A 14,741-nucleotide genomic window follows, 5' to 3' on the forward strand; every position below is an offset into this window, starting at 1 on the left:
TAAAAGCCTATACTGTCTTTCTACCTTTGTACTTACAAATTGGAAACAGAAGATTAGAGAGCATGGAGATTTGTGTGGTCACTCTCAGAGCCCAGAGAGCGAACAGACCAAGAACAAAGGACCCACACCCAAACTTCCCTCCACCCAGATTTAAAAGTATCTTGTTTCCTGATTGGTCCTCTGGTCAGGTGTTGTTTGTTAATTCTTTCCAGGTGAAAGAGAGATTAACCCTTAGCTATCTGTTTATGACACTTCCCAAAAGGAAAGATCCAGAGATCCCAGACAGACTATTGTGGCTCATTGCCCCTGGAATTTCCCTATGTAGCATCAACATGAGGACAAAAGACTTTTGTTGTTTTTCTGCCTCCTGCTCATGAAGATGAATCATGAAAAGTACTTCTCCCATCAGCTGAATGTTGTAGCCAAAAGTATGCGAGAATACAGGAATAAACCCCTAATAAAAAGGAACTGATTACCTCTATGCTGCTTGGACTTTGGGGAGCAAGGCGTTTCTAGGCATAAGCAAGAGATCCCCAGCTGCTTAGCCTGGGTTAGCCCTAAGGGACATACAGAGCTTGCTTATTATACAAGCTTCTATTATCTCTTGAAACTTAAGACTAACTCATTTGTGTATCAATGTTTTCCTGCTTTAGCCTTGTAAATAACTCTCGTTTCCTTTTCCTATTTAATAACTCTTTATAAAGTTTACCATAGAATTGTCTACAAGCATTGTCTTTGGGTGAGATCTAAGGTGCAACTGACCTGGGGTAAGTGATTGGTCCTTTGAGACTGAAAGTAACCTGAATATTGCTGTGATACTTGGTGTAAGGGACCAGCTATCACAAAGGTACACTCACCTGGGTGGCGAGATAAATCAGAGACCCAAGAGGACTGTTTGTGACTCTATGCTTGGGTTATAATGCCTGAGAAGTTGACATTTGATAATTGATTGGTGAAATCTAAGTACAGAACTTACAACAAATTTGGGGGTTGTGCCCTGGTTCCTAACAGTCTGTCCCGAGGTTCGTACCAACACGCTTGAGTCACTGCAGGCAGCATTATGAAGCAGCAGGGCTTTATTTCTTAAAATTCAGAACAATAACACCCAAGAATCCCAGAACAGAGAGACAAAGCAAGCCGCTAACTAAAGCCGAGACGCAATTCACCTCAATTTCTAGGCTGGCTCTGGACAGGAGGACTCCTTTTGCGCACTTCCCTACAAACCTTCCCCAGTCTGCAAGCAGAACCGGGAAATCCCTTACAAACTAAAGTGATAACTTGTAATTTTATCACAGTTTTCAATACCCCAGAGTAATCTTTTCTCATAAGTTGCTCCCTCCAATCACTATCATTCGTGTTGCTTTTCTTTAAAGTTTCTTCAATTTGTCGATATCTTTTGAAGTGATACATAAAGGCTGCATTTGTTAGACGTGGGCTTTGCATGACGCGACTGTTTACTCCAGTAACTAAAACGTTAATAATCGCTGAGTCTATCATACTTGGGTTAACAAAAACATGGGGTGTCTCTTGAGGCACATCTGGCACAGTCTTTGACATTTCCATGCTTTCTAGGTCTCATCTGTCACATCTCCCGCATCAGAAGAGAAAGAAATTAACTCCTTTGTCCTTCTGGGTGACAATAATAAGTCACAAATTCTTTAATAAAAATAAACCTGAAGTTTCCAAGTTCTCTATAGATCAGACCTAATTGGAGATGAGTCTCTCTTTTATTTCTGATTCCGTAGCTCCCTGGAGAGGAAAGGGTTCTGACTAGGAACCCTCAAATCTTTGGTGGAATTTCACAAGCCAAATCTTGATCCCACTCCAGTTTTGTCTGTTCTTGAACCAAAACCACAATTCCAAACACCCCTGAACTTTAGGAGAGTTAAAAGTCTGGATCCAATTTCTGCAGCTCAGCCCCAACTTGGAATATTGTGGCGGTGTCACTTTCAGTGATTGATTCTTCCTTGATGTTGTATGCGATGCTGCATATGTGTAACTCCATGCAGATGCCTGACATACCAGACGCTGAAGTGTTTGCATAACATTCATTCTGTACTAATTCCGCCATTGTTGTTATTTTTGCAGCACAGGCCTCTGTATTATTTTTGCAGCAGGCTGCATACCCATGGGATTTCATTTCAGCCAGACACTGAGAATTTTCACAAGAGCCTCTTATTTTACCTTCCCATGTGTAGCCAGGGCAGTTTTCCTTGCGGCCTAATAGCTAGTCATATTGCTGAGTCCCTGGAAATTACAGGGTTGAAGTATCATCATGTTTTGTGAACCCTCAACATGGATTTTCATTTTGGATCTTTGATTTGTGTTTTAAATAAGTAGCTGTGGTTTTGAAGTTTAAGCAGCTGGTAATATCTGTCACTTAGAGATCCTAGTGCAGTGTCCCCAGTGTGCCAAGGTTTGAACTTGATTTTGTAGTGATGAAAAGCCAGCTTGTCCTGTGATATCAAGCCTCAGTCCAGCTTCTAGGACTGCAAGCCAAGCTTTTAGCTTTGATTGTGCAAATCTGAGACCTCCACAAAGAGAATGAAATTTACACTCCCCTTCTCTAAAGAATTGTCACTAGGCTAAACCATTTTTAAACCCTGAAAAGTTCCCCATCTCAGGGAAACACAATCGTTTTCCCAACTACTTTATTTTCTGTTTGAAAAAGAAACATTTTGATTCTCTTATGTTTTTTCCCCCTGCTGCATTCTTACTCCTGGTCAGTTTTTAGCTTCAAAAGTACCTTAGATTTTAAATAAATCTAATATAGAGCCATACGCATTTTATACCTGGACCTTGAAAGTTCCTCTCTGCTTCCTTATGATATTGACATAAGAATGATTGAGCTAGTCAATATCAAAGGGGAAGTGAGGAGGTAAGTCTTCTTCCAGGGATCTCATTCCTTTAAAATTGGAGATAAAGGAGGAAATGTGTTGCGATGCAAATTGCAATTAGCAATTCATTGGACTTTTGTGCATGCAGCAGAAACTCATTGGCTGGGGTCTCATGAGGGGGAAGGTGTTATGTCAGGATGGGTATTATTTCATGTAAATAGTGATCTGTAAATCAGGGAAGTTTCACACACATCTTTGACCACGCTGCACTTTTGGAACAGCAGAGTCAAAGCAATGTCGCTTGAATGTTGTTTTTCTTTATGAGCTAATATTGCCAGGACTCAGAATGACTGCACCCCTCAAAAAACCCTCACACAATGCAACAAACCCAAAAATACCTCAACCAGAGTTTTTGCAGCTTTGTCCTAAAAAAGGAGGTGATCCAGAGACGCCAAAGTCCACTCCAGGCTTTGCTTTTGCTATTGATTTTATGTGGCACATACTCAGATACTAGGTGAAGGGCAGCAGTATAAAACCCATAGATTAGATTGGATTTGATTAGATAGAAACGAATAACACCAGTGGAGGAGGCTCCTCAGGACAAGCAGTGTCAGCATTGCCTTCCCTCTCCTTTAACTGTTTTGGTTATTCTTTTGCAAATCATGTCTCTGCCATATTTTTGTGTGTATAAAAGATTCCTGGCTAATTTTGGTCTTTAGTCAGCTGGCTCCACAGAGAGCTGGATAACGTTTGGAGAAAAGTGTATTTCATGAATTTTGCCCTTCAGTCTAATAGATCTGTGAATAAATGTCACTGTTCAAGAGCTGCAAACTGTTTTTTGATCCCACCTTCACATGCCATTTTTGCTTGCCCAATTTCTAATGGCACCAGCCTAAGTGGTGGATTTATCTACGTTAGATTGTTAGCCACTGGAATAGATGCTCCAGTTAGGGTGACCAGATGTCCCAATTTTATAGGGACAGTCCCGATATTTGGCTAGTGCATCTGAGTTCAAAGTGCTGTCCAGAGTGGTCACATTGAAGCCTTATATGGGTGCCTATTACCCTACCATCCACTGTCCCAATTTTTCACACTTGCTGTCTGGTCACCCTAGCTCCAGTGCAAATCCCCAATACAGACACAAGTCACACTAGTGCAACAGGATTTGTGCTGATACGATTTACCCTGATTTCAAACAGGAGACGTCCCAGGGCTTGGAAACAGCAGGTGCATGCCTGTATACGCTACACTGGCTCCTCTCTGAAGCAGTTGCCCTCTGTTCTCTAGAATCTCAGAGATCATGTCAAATATAAAGTAAGTCTCTAGGCGTTGTGATTGTAGAGAAACCCTTGAAAGACATGAATTGAGTGTAACTCATGCGGAAAGGCACCTGCCCATTCATTTCAGGGAGGGGTTAACTCAGACGCACAGTGAGCATGATTTCAATGCCAAAATTGTAGCTATTTCACTGGTTGTGTGAGAAGGGGGGGAGGGGTGTCACAAATATCTTCACAATTTACTGTGGGCCATGCCTTAAATGGGTGGCATTTGGAAGATATCAGACCTTGTGAATTTCCCGCCAAAAAGGGGAAAGGCCAAGGAAGCAGACATTTGTTAGAATGTATCACCTAGGGGTTTCGAGCAGCAACTTGTCCGGATTGGATTGCTGGGTTCTAATCCCAACCCTAGCAGGAATTTGCTGTCTCATCTTGAGCAAGTTTCTTCACCTCCCTTTGCCTCAGCGAGCCCCTTTGGAAAACTCAGCTTGCCTGCTAGAGATTGTTGTGAAGCTCAGTTGTTAAGGTTTGTAAAGCGTATTGGGACCATAGGCTGGAAGATGCTAGAGATGGATAAAGTAACATGGATAAATTATAAACTAAGCCTGTACCTTGGCTGCTGATAGATCAACAGAAGACCAGGGGCCTGCTCCTGCCCCCAGTGACTGAAACAGATGCACAAGCAGGCTGAAGAGAGGTTTTTTTCCCTGCATATTTTGCTGCGAATGGATCTATATCCAGGAAGGATGGAAGGCAGTTGGTGACAAGATACTGTACATCACCCAGGTACTGTCCGTCCAGATACGAGTACCTGGGTGATGGCTGGCTGATTTCTTTGCCATTTTAAGGAACCTTGGTACAGGGTTTTGCTTTGGGGGAACGGTGGAAGAGACGTTGATCAGGATGGGCCACACAGGAGTGGCACCACCTACAGCTACAGAATGGGGACAGTTACAACAATGCGAGTGTCAAGGACCTAATCTGTCCTGTCTGCAGTTCTGCTAGACACCCGTCCAGGGTCTAGATTGCTACCCTATTCCTGTCACTGAGGAAGTGAGTGCCTGGCCCTTTTGTTGGTGCATGGAGGAAGGTGCAAAGAACCTTGTCAGCCTCTCCCCACTTCCTCCTCCTGCAAAGACCATTCACAATTGTGGCTTCTATGTGCAGAGACCCAGCTGTCTTTCAGGGCCCCTGAGGGAACTAGCAGGCCAAAAGGGAGGAATGAGGGGAGGCAAGAAAGTGAGCCCATGGGAAATGGGTGTGTGATGCAACATGGTGTGTGCAGGAGACCTGAGGCATAATCCATCCCAGAGCTGCCCAAGGATGGTGCAACTCCACACTGTCCCCGGTGTAGTCCTGTGCCCATTGAGAATAACCTGTCCCACTTGCAGGCTGTTACAGCAGGCAGGAAGATAAGCAGGGGCTATGGAGAGAGGCCTGATTTCTGGTTACATCTCTATTCCAGCCCCTATATAGTACTGCAATTTTTCTGCTTCATCATCTCCTTCACTTCTTTCTCCTCCCAGCAATTGCCTCGCAGAGCCCCAGGCACACATGTCCCAGAAGTCAGCTGTCACTACCAGTCCATGGGAGTCTTATGAGCCATAAATAAGCAATGTATATAAATTACTGTATATGTGAACTTTATTATTGAAGCTAGTGACAAAGCCAGGCCTAGAACTCAGCTCATGCTGGCTCCCAGTGCTGGGCTCAGATCACGAGACACCTCTTCACAAACGCTAAGCAGTTTGCAGGAAACACTACAGCTGCTCAAAACTTTCGTGAATTCAAAACCAAGCATCTTTCTTTGAGCAAACCATGCACTGCTGCTATTTTCCCCAGCACTAGCTGGCATCCATCTCTAAAGCCTGGTTTACACATGAGTTTTGTAGCAGTGTAACTATTTCAGTTGGGAGGGGAGGGTATGAAATTTTACAGTTAGTTATCCTAGTATGTCTGCTAGTGTGGACACAGAGATATCAGTATAAAGGGGTCTATTCCTCCTCCACTATGGGAATAGCCGTACTGATATAAGCACTTTTATATGGATGTAATTGAGTCCATGCTAGTGTGGTTGTACCACTTCACTCATCTGTTATAGGTAAAGCGGTACAACTGTGTGTGTAGACCAACCGGAAGGAAGGGAGACATTGCTGATCTGAAGCAGTGTTCATTAGAAGTCATGTCCAGCAGAGGGCCCTCTTGCCAGGTCCTCGTTGTGCCATTGAAAAAAATCACCCCCTCCTCTCATCGCCTAGTCAGGACCTGGGCATCCTGCAGGGAAGCCACTCAGAGACTCAGCTCCTTTCAACTGCACAATTCTCTGAATCAGCAGACATACAGCAAGGACTAAAGGGTTGTTTGCCTTTGGAATCCTCCTCAGCAGAGACAAGTGAAACAAAGAAATTGAGCCTTTTGCATTTTAAACCAGATCCTTTCAGGTTCATGTGCCATTTCCTTAGAGGTAGGTGAGCAAGGTGCAAGTGGGGGGGGAATGTCGACCACCTAACTCCGGTGGCCCAGGAAGATTCCCCACCCCCAGGAACTTAAATGTGAGGGTGAGAGGAACTGCAAATATCTTCTGGTCCTGGGGCTGCGTGCCACTTTCACTAGTTTGGGGTGCAGGAAGAAACTTGGCTTGACGGAGGCCAACAGCACCTTGCAGAGAGAACCCTGCAGCATCTCCTGGGCTGGTGTGTGCATTTCTGGGAGAGCAGAGTGCACGTGTACATGTTAGGAAAAGAAGAGCCACATCATCTCCAGAATTCCCTTCCATCCTCCCCTTCCTCATCTTGCTTTACAGTAACCCAGAAGACTTCTCAAACTTTTCTAGCCTAGGATTATAGTCGCAAGAGTTGCCAGCATGAAACTTTTCCTGATTATTCTGCCTTCTCTTTTCCAAGCTGTTACAAGTAAGTGGCCACGTTTGCACTTCACTTTATTCGAAGTGGGGAGAAAATCCAAATGTTTGATTGGGGGTTTTGTGAATGAAGGGTTTGGGGGTAGATCTCACACATGATAACTGGGATGGGTGGATTGCATGGAGACTGGAAGGCTAATTTCTGTCAAAATCTGCACCACTATTTGTGTCTTCTTATTTCCTTGCTGCATCAGTGCTTTAGTTGAAGCAGAATGTCTTTGTGTCTGTATGTCTGAATGTCTTTGTATCTCTGTCTGTTCTGTCATCTGTTCTGGGCTTCCATGTTACCTGGAGTCTGAGAGGGAAGGAGAAACAATGGCAAGTTACAATTCTGTTGCTTGTCCAAAAGGAAGCGAGATGTTAGATTGGAATGAGAGCAGCTCGAGAAGCCATGTTAATTTCATTTTCTTAAGGTGAGCTGACAGACACAAGTATAAGTTTTGTGGCCAGAGTGGACTAAAAGAGGATGATAAAGGGACCCTTAAAACTGGGTTTTAGGAAAGGATAAGGTGGCAAGTTCTTCTATGTGCCAGTTTTACTCTGATTTGTTGTTTTGCTGTTTACCAATGACAATGCAAACTTTTCCCTGTCACCAGCTGTGGTGTGGAGAGCAGAAAGATATTGAACCCATCGAAAAGGTCAGAGTGGCTTTACCCCCCATTCCCTCAAATCAAATATTTTTTTATTAGCATCTCCCTTAAAATGATTTGGTTTTGGAGCAGCCCATCACACCTTAACAGTGAGTAACTTGCTGTTAATAGGGGCAGGGGTGTGTGTACTATATGTGCACATTGTATATGAGTCTGAGCATGTGTGTGCCAGGCAGGCACCTGCAGCAAAAGGGAAGACCCAGACCTTAAGGGCAGGGATACATGCCAAGGCCTAAAGGGCTCTGTGTAAGAAGACGTCCCTCCCAGGGTATGCATGTTCTGGTCCTGTATCTGTATTTACTTGTTGCATTATCTGTTTTATTTGGGGGGGATGTGGGGATTAAGGGAAAGTTTCACCAAGTGAGAGGATTCTGTTGGGGAATTGATTTGTTGAACTAAGTGTACAATAAGCTTAATATAACTCAAAACCAGCTCAGAGTTCTGATCTGAGGGGAAAGCTTTTCTGATGGGAAAGAAACAGGTCCCCCAAGTCACATATCTGCCTTTGCAATGTAGTGTTCTAGTGTTTGTTTTAAGTCCAGGAAAATCTGGCTAAAGGCCCAGGAGATGGAAAACTGTGCTAGGGAACTGTACACTGAGATGATTATATATAGTATGTTCTACTGTTGGAGAAACAGTAACTTAAGCATCACAACTTCCTGTGAACTAGGTCAGTAGCGTCGCCGTTCTACAAACGGAATGACTGAAGTGCAGAGAAGTCAAATGATTTGCCTGAGAGCACCCCATAAGGGGAAGGCAGGGCCAGAACAGTAATTCAGGTGTGTGTGGCTCCCAGACCAGGGCTTAGTCCATTAGACCATACTTCTGTTTAACAACCACTCCTGGCTGAGATTGTTGCTAACCACTCCCTTTAATCCTGGCTCTGGCAATCAGGAGAGGAATGCGAGTCTCTAACGCTGAGTTTTGGGCTGACTGGGGTTAGTTTATAGTTTTGGGTGAACAACACATGGAATGCAGCAATTTCAGATTTGAAACCAGGTGAAGATTGGTAACTGAACGTCACTTTGAATGTTTGGATTGCTCAAACTCCAGACCCAAAGCTGAGCCCTCAGGGTGCAAGCCCCGCATGAACCAGAACTGAGAAAGAGCTTCCCCAGCCTGACATTGCCTGCAGCCTGAGACCATGGGGTGTCATGCAGTGCTAGTGAGCTTGCCACCAAGGCAAAAATCAGGACGTGACCTCAAAAATATTGCTAGCTCTGTAGGTTGGTATAATAATCCGGACGATAGAATTACAGCTTCAGAGTGCAAGCAGATCAGTAGAGAGGCCAGGAAGGAACTATCTAATACACAGCACTGCACAACTGGTTGCATATATTATGAGTGTTTTGCTTTCCTCTGAAACATAGAATGTATATGCCTCCTTGTATTAGTTCTTTACCATCTCTTTCTCCTTCTCTCCATTAGTTCTTTCCTGCTTTTTCTGCATTTCTCTGGTTCTTTTACCACCATCAGATTTTCGTATGCTGCATAATCATCATGGTTTTGGTCTCTGCATAGGGAAATCCCAAACTTTGTGCTGTTCACAATCCAAACCCAGATCCACAAGGGACAGCTCAGAAGCTTGGGTTTGGCTGTCAATTTGTAACTTGATACCATCTCTTGGGGAAACCTATGTGAATAAACTCTTTGTTGTTATTTACACAGCTCCACATAGGGACAGGAGCTGTGCCACTGGGGCCTGATCCAAAACCCAGTGAAGTCAGTGGAAAGATTCCCATTGACTGCACTGAGCCCTAGATGAACTGAAACAAAGCAGCAGCAGGGACCCCCACCCCCGCCACATGATGTGTGAGTGCAATAAAATAACACTTCACTGTGTCTGTCAAGATGGGCCTTAGACGCAAAGTCCAGGGGCGGAGTGGATCTGAGATTCATATTTGGAATTGGACCCATCTTTAAACCCAGGGCAAAGAGCGGATGATATGTGGGCTTCTAGCTGCAAGGTTTCGTAGAAGAAGGGAGAAAGGAGGAGAGTAAAGAGTTAAGCACTGTTTCTCTCCATTATTACCCTTTCTTCTCTGGACGCACTCTCCTCCAAATCTAGCCTTATGCCAGCAATGTAAACGTGAACACGTTCGCTGTATTAAGGGCTGAGTTAAATGTTATTGTTTCTCCATCGCTCCCTGGCGACCGCTCGCCTCCTCTCCTTTTAATTAGCCACTTGTTCTTTTTCTGCGCTTGTTTCATTAGGTTTCATTTGCAGTTGCTCTAAAATCAGGATCCCAGCATAAAGAACCCACACGTTGAGAAAGTGGTATTGGCTCCAGAGGGGCTCATTTGTGCTGTGGCTCCAGGCACCACCCAGGATGCAGCAAACCCTTCCTTTAACAGAGGGGGAAAGGGCTTTTCATGGGAATGACGGCCTAGGGCTGTCTTAGCGCTCTGGCTCTCACTCAGAATGAATGCACATGGAGTTCAGAGTGCTGCCTGGCAGCATCATCATAGCTCAGACCCATAAGTCTTCACTGGGCCAAACCTCCCATGGGCTATGGCAGGCGTTATGGTAACAACTGAACAAGGAGCTCAGAATTTGGCCCTAGCATCACAACACCAGCAACAATTCCATTCAGTGGGACATTTGTGACATTCATTGGCTGCAAAGGGCAGGCGCCAGATGCCTCTACAGCTGGGAGCCAAGGGCAATATGAATGTCTCATGAAAGCAAATGCAAACAATAGCACAACCCTCAGAGGAGGAGAAGGGGGAAATCTGTCACCTGACCGGGAAGTTCCTGCAGTTTAGACCTAAGACGCAGATTTTTGAGCAAAGGAAAGTCTCTCTTTCTCCTCTCACTGGTTCCATGTGGCCTCTCTGGCCATGGGTCAGTGAAATGCCCTCTGCCCCAGATCTCAGGGCCGCTGTGCTGGTGCATTTAAAAGGTTTTCCATTCGGCAGATCCTGGCAGCTTGATTTCTGTTTTAAATCCTTTATCTGCACTTTATCTTTGTTGGTGTTTTAATTCACGCCTGAATTATTTGTCTTGCAGGGCACCTGTATAGCTGTGCCTGATAGTGTCAAAGTACAGTGTGTGCGATCAGCATTAGGGGAGAAAAATGGTAACAACTGTGTTAACCCGGGATGTGACAGAGGTAGTATCAAACCCATCGTGACTGCATTTTAAAAGTCTCCTTAAATAGACCAGGGAGCATTGAATCTAACAGGAAGTTCAGCGAACCCCCACCCTGTCCACATTCTGTGCAGCCTGAACGTCCTGTCTCTGAAAGGGTTTGGGGATCTCCTAGTACTGGTCACGACATCGCAGACGCTGCTGTCAGACCCCCTGGAACCATTGCCAGCACCTCTTCATGTGAGTGATGCTGTGGAGGGACCAGCTGAGTCCTCAGGACAGATTAGAAGAGGTGCACATAGGTCATTAGTTTCTAGCACCTCTGCAGCAACAGATAGGGCTTGTAAAAGTCCCTATGTCTACACAGCAACTAGACACCTGCGGTTGGCCTGTGCCAGCCAACTCAGGGCTGGGGCTGGAAGGAAGTCAGGAAAGAATGACTCTGGTACAGGCACCACTTAGGGCAGATCCATTCATGTCCGTAGGGCTGCTGGAACTTAGAGCAGATCCCTCGCTGCTTGAGTTATGTTGGGAGCTGATTTTGCCCCCTACCAGCCCAGAATTCCAAAAGAGCATTGATGGGGCCCTGGGGCAGAGCTTTTGTCTTCTGTGCCTACTGGAGGGGCCACACACAAACGTCATCCTATATACAAGGCCAAATCCTGCTTGTCTCGCTCGTAAGAATGGTCCCATGTAAGGGAAGGGGATGATTGGCTTAAGTAACGTAAGCAGTGCTTGCCTGGGGACTCATTTCAAGGCTCAACTTCCAGCTACCCTGAGAAGCTTTACAGCAAAATATGGCCCAAACCTTATTGTTTTGACACAACGTCTCATTTTTATTTAATTTTGCGCTGATGTTTATTACTGCCTAAAACCTGCCAACATCAAATATTTTTAATAAATAAAACTCTTTTAATGAAAAACATTAGCGCACCAGAGCCACTAGAAAGAGACCCTTACATTTCCACCTGACTTACATTTAATTTTATTCCAGGCTCCAACCCTACAAGTGGGCAGGTGCTGCAGAAAATTAAGGGAGCCGTCCGAACTTGGGTCTGCCTTAGCCAATGCTTTAACACGTGTCGTTTTGCATCTTGCAATAGCTTCTTGCAGTATTCCCCATTTGAGACATACATTTAACAAAGCTTTCTGTTACTGATTGCTACTAACTTTCCAAGACTGTTGATCCAGACCCCATGTTGCACCTTCAATGGTGAGGCTGTCATTTCTTGAAGAATAAAACCTGTGATTAACAGTTTTGACATGTGGGGGAAGTTTCCTCATTTTACAATATAAAACCATTTCTGTGACTATATTCCAGAGTCCTCATACCTCTCTGCTCAAGCTTCCTTTCCAACTCACTTAAAACTTTTAGCTTCAGAAGCAATGATGGATTGCATTTATTTCCCCCTCAAAATTGTGGCCAGCTGCCCAGCCTAGCAACAGTGCAAAGTCTGTTGAATCTGGCCTGTTCATGCAAGCGCCATCTGAGGTACGTGAAGCAGATTGTCACTGACAAGATGTGTCCCTGAGTAAGATAGTGTTCCAGACAATTTGAGTGTTCTCCACAAATACTTTAACTCACAATGCAATATTTGTGTTTGTTTCCCTGAAGGCAGAAGCTGCTTACCTAGAAACTATTCAAATCAGAGAGATTCAGGCAAGAATTAAAATTTACGGGTGGTCTGTTCAGCATATAGGAAAAACTTCTCCCCCGCTAAAACTGAACATTTCTCCAAGATCTAACTACCTGTACAGTGAGTGCAACAGAGTTTGTAAGATTGTTCTTAATCATCAGTCCACCTGGTGATCCATGATATTACACATCCTGTCTCTCTTAGGTACTTATATGGCCCCCATTATCAGAGTGCCTCATCGCCTTTAATGTATTTATTCTCACGATGGCCCTGTGTGGTAGGGAAGTGCTATTATCTCCATTTTTACAGCTGGAGAACTGCAGCACAGAAAGGTTAAGCGACTTACCCAAGCGCACAAAGGAAGTCTGTGTCTATAATCTAGCTACGGTATTCACAGGGTGACTAACACCTTGGTATGTAAGCACCACATAAGAATTTAAATCCCTGGGTCTACATGCATTAGTAAGAGTTCTAGCATTGGGCCCTATGCTAGCAATCAAACCCTAGTATTGTTCCCCTCCGCATTTAAGGGTAGGGAACATCCTTAGAAAATTGAACCTTTACTGCTAGCCATTCTTTGATACAGGAGGGCATGACTCAAGAGAGAGATGGAAGGTTTTCTACATGATATCAGTGTGTTTTGTAGAACAAGAGAGAAGATGAGATGATATCTTGAAACTTTGCATCTTTAGGAATCTCTGATCTTCTTCTAGTGCCATGAAAAGAAAAAGAAGGTCTTTAGCACAACACAGTATGCTTGCCCCACTCATCCATCGACTCTTGCACCATCTGTTTGTTCTACATCTGCTGTATTATAGGAAGAGAAAAGATATTCTTTGTCCAACTCGTTGAACTAGAGGTGACACACAGATTTGCTTCATTCATAGTGAGAGAGAGCTGAGGCACAGTCATGCTGTTTCATGAGGTATCGATCTGTATGTTTTCAAGCTTCTTCTGCACTGTGAAACAATAAATATACTCCAATCTCACCTGGAGCATAAGTTGTGCCAAACACACAATTAACACAACGATTTGTGCAAGCCACTTCAAATAATGTTGTAATAAAACATAAGTAAAATTACAGAGCTTGCAAAAAATGAATATAAGATGAGGGATATATTTTAAGAGTTCCAGAGAAACATTAGCTAAGTTCTTTTCATGGATTGTGAGTGTGTACATAATACCTCCATATTTGTTTTGCATACCTTTGGTTTGCATAGATATATTTGCCGCTGTCATCCCCAAAGATGTCAAAACAATTTATAAAAAGCCCTGGGCAACAGGGAGCAGAAGCACAGTGCACTGTACAAAATTGGTAAGAGAAAAAAAATTGGCCAGGGAGACTGGGGTAAGCCCTGACTCTTACAGAAAGGGCCATGTGACTCCCCATTGTCAGCATCTGCATCCCCAGCCATTATTAATCCCTCTGGTATTTGTGGCTTCATCTCTTGCAGAAAAACTCCTGGCACTCAAAGGCAGGGACAGTGCAACAAAAGGTGCAGCATGGAAAGTAAGAGAGAGGAGAGAGCCGCACTGTTTGACTCACCTGAAAATAACTTGGAGCCGTCCTTGCTGGGCAATGGTTTGCCTGAATGTAACTCATAGCTGCAAACCATCCTTTGAAACGTTTGTCCATTTGTTTGCTGTCTCTAGCTTTCCACAAACATGACCAGGCAGCTGTTCATAGCTGTATTGAGATCAAGCCTGGCAGAGGTGAGAGTACAGCCCAAACCTCCTGATTGCAGTGTTTTAACCCCAGGAGGACAAAGCTGTAATCGGCCACTGCAGTTTTTTCCTGTTGCTCTTCAATAGTATTTTTTGCAACCAATACCCTCCACTGTATTTGAAGGGAAACTTGGTGGTGCATTAAGATTGGATTCAATCTGTGGGAACTGCTCGGGATGTTCTAGCCATGAGTGTATCTCAGGCTCTGAAGTGAGGGACCCCAAATAAGTTTGTTCCCTTCCATCCAGATTGACACCCGCCTCCCAGTCGGTCACAGCCAATGATTAATACAGTGGTGTCATTAGCAGGGACTGAAAGGGATCCAGAAAGCTGGGGTTGATCAAGGTGCCTCCAGTGGATTTCTGTGGATGTGAAATTCAAGATCTATTAGAACGTGCTGGGAGAGCACTTCACAGTCATTTCCGGGATCAGGACCCAGAGAAGGTTTGAGGATTGTCAGTAAGTCATGGAGCTTTTCACCTCAAAGCCCTTTCTAAACATTATCGAATTAACCTTCACCGTTTGCCTATGGGGGAGGGAAATATTATTACCCCTTTTCTGGAGAGAAATGATTTCCCCTAAGTCAGAGGCAAGCCTAGGACTC

The 14,741-nt window shown here is 44.4% G+C and overlaps 1 protein-coding gene across 1 annotated transcript in view; it reads left to right on the forward strand.

Moving 5' to 3' along the window:
• Positions 1–6,479: 6,479 nt before the first annotated feature.
• LOC116839072 (relaxin receptor 1-like) overlaps positions 6,480–14,741 on the forward strand; it is a 41,845-nt gene continuing 33,583 nt past the window's right edge. Inside the window, exon 1 of the mRNA XM_032804726.2 lies at positions 6,480–7,026. Coding sequence (XP_032660617.1) covers positions 6,978–7,026 — 49 coding nt within the window. The 5' untranslated portion in view covers positions 6,480–6,977. The remainder of the gene's footprint in view (positions 7,027–14,741) is intronic.

The sequence above is a fragment of the Chelonoidis abingdonii genome, chromosome 8 (genome assembly GCF_003597395.2).
Source record: "Chelonoidis abingdonii isolate Lonesome George chromosome 8, CheloAbing_2.0, whole genome shotgun sequence".
Lineage (NCBI taxonomy): Eukaryota > Metazoa > Chordata > Testudines > Testudinidae > Chelonoidis > Chelonoidis abingdonii.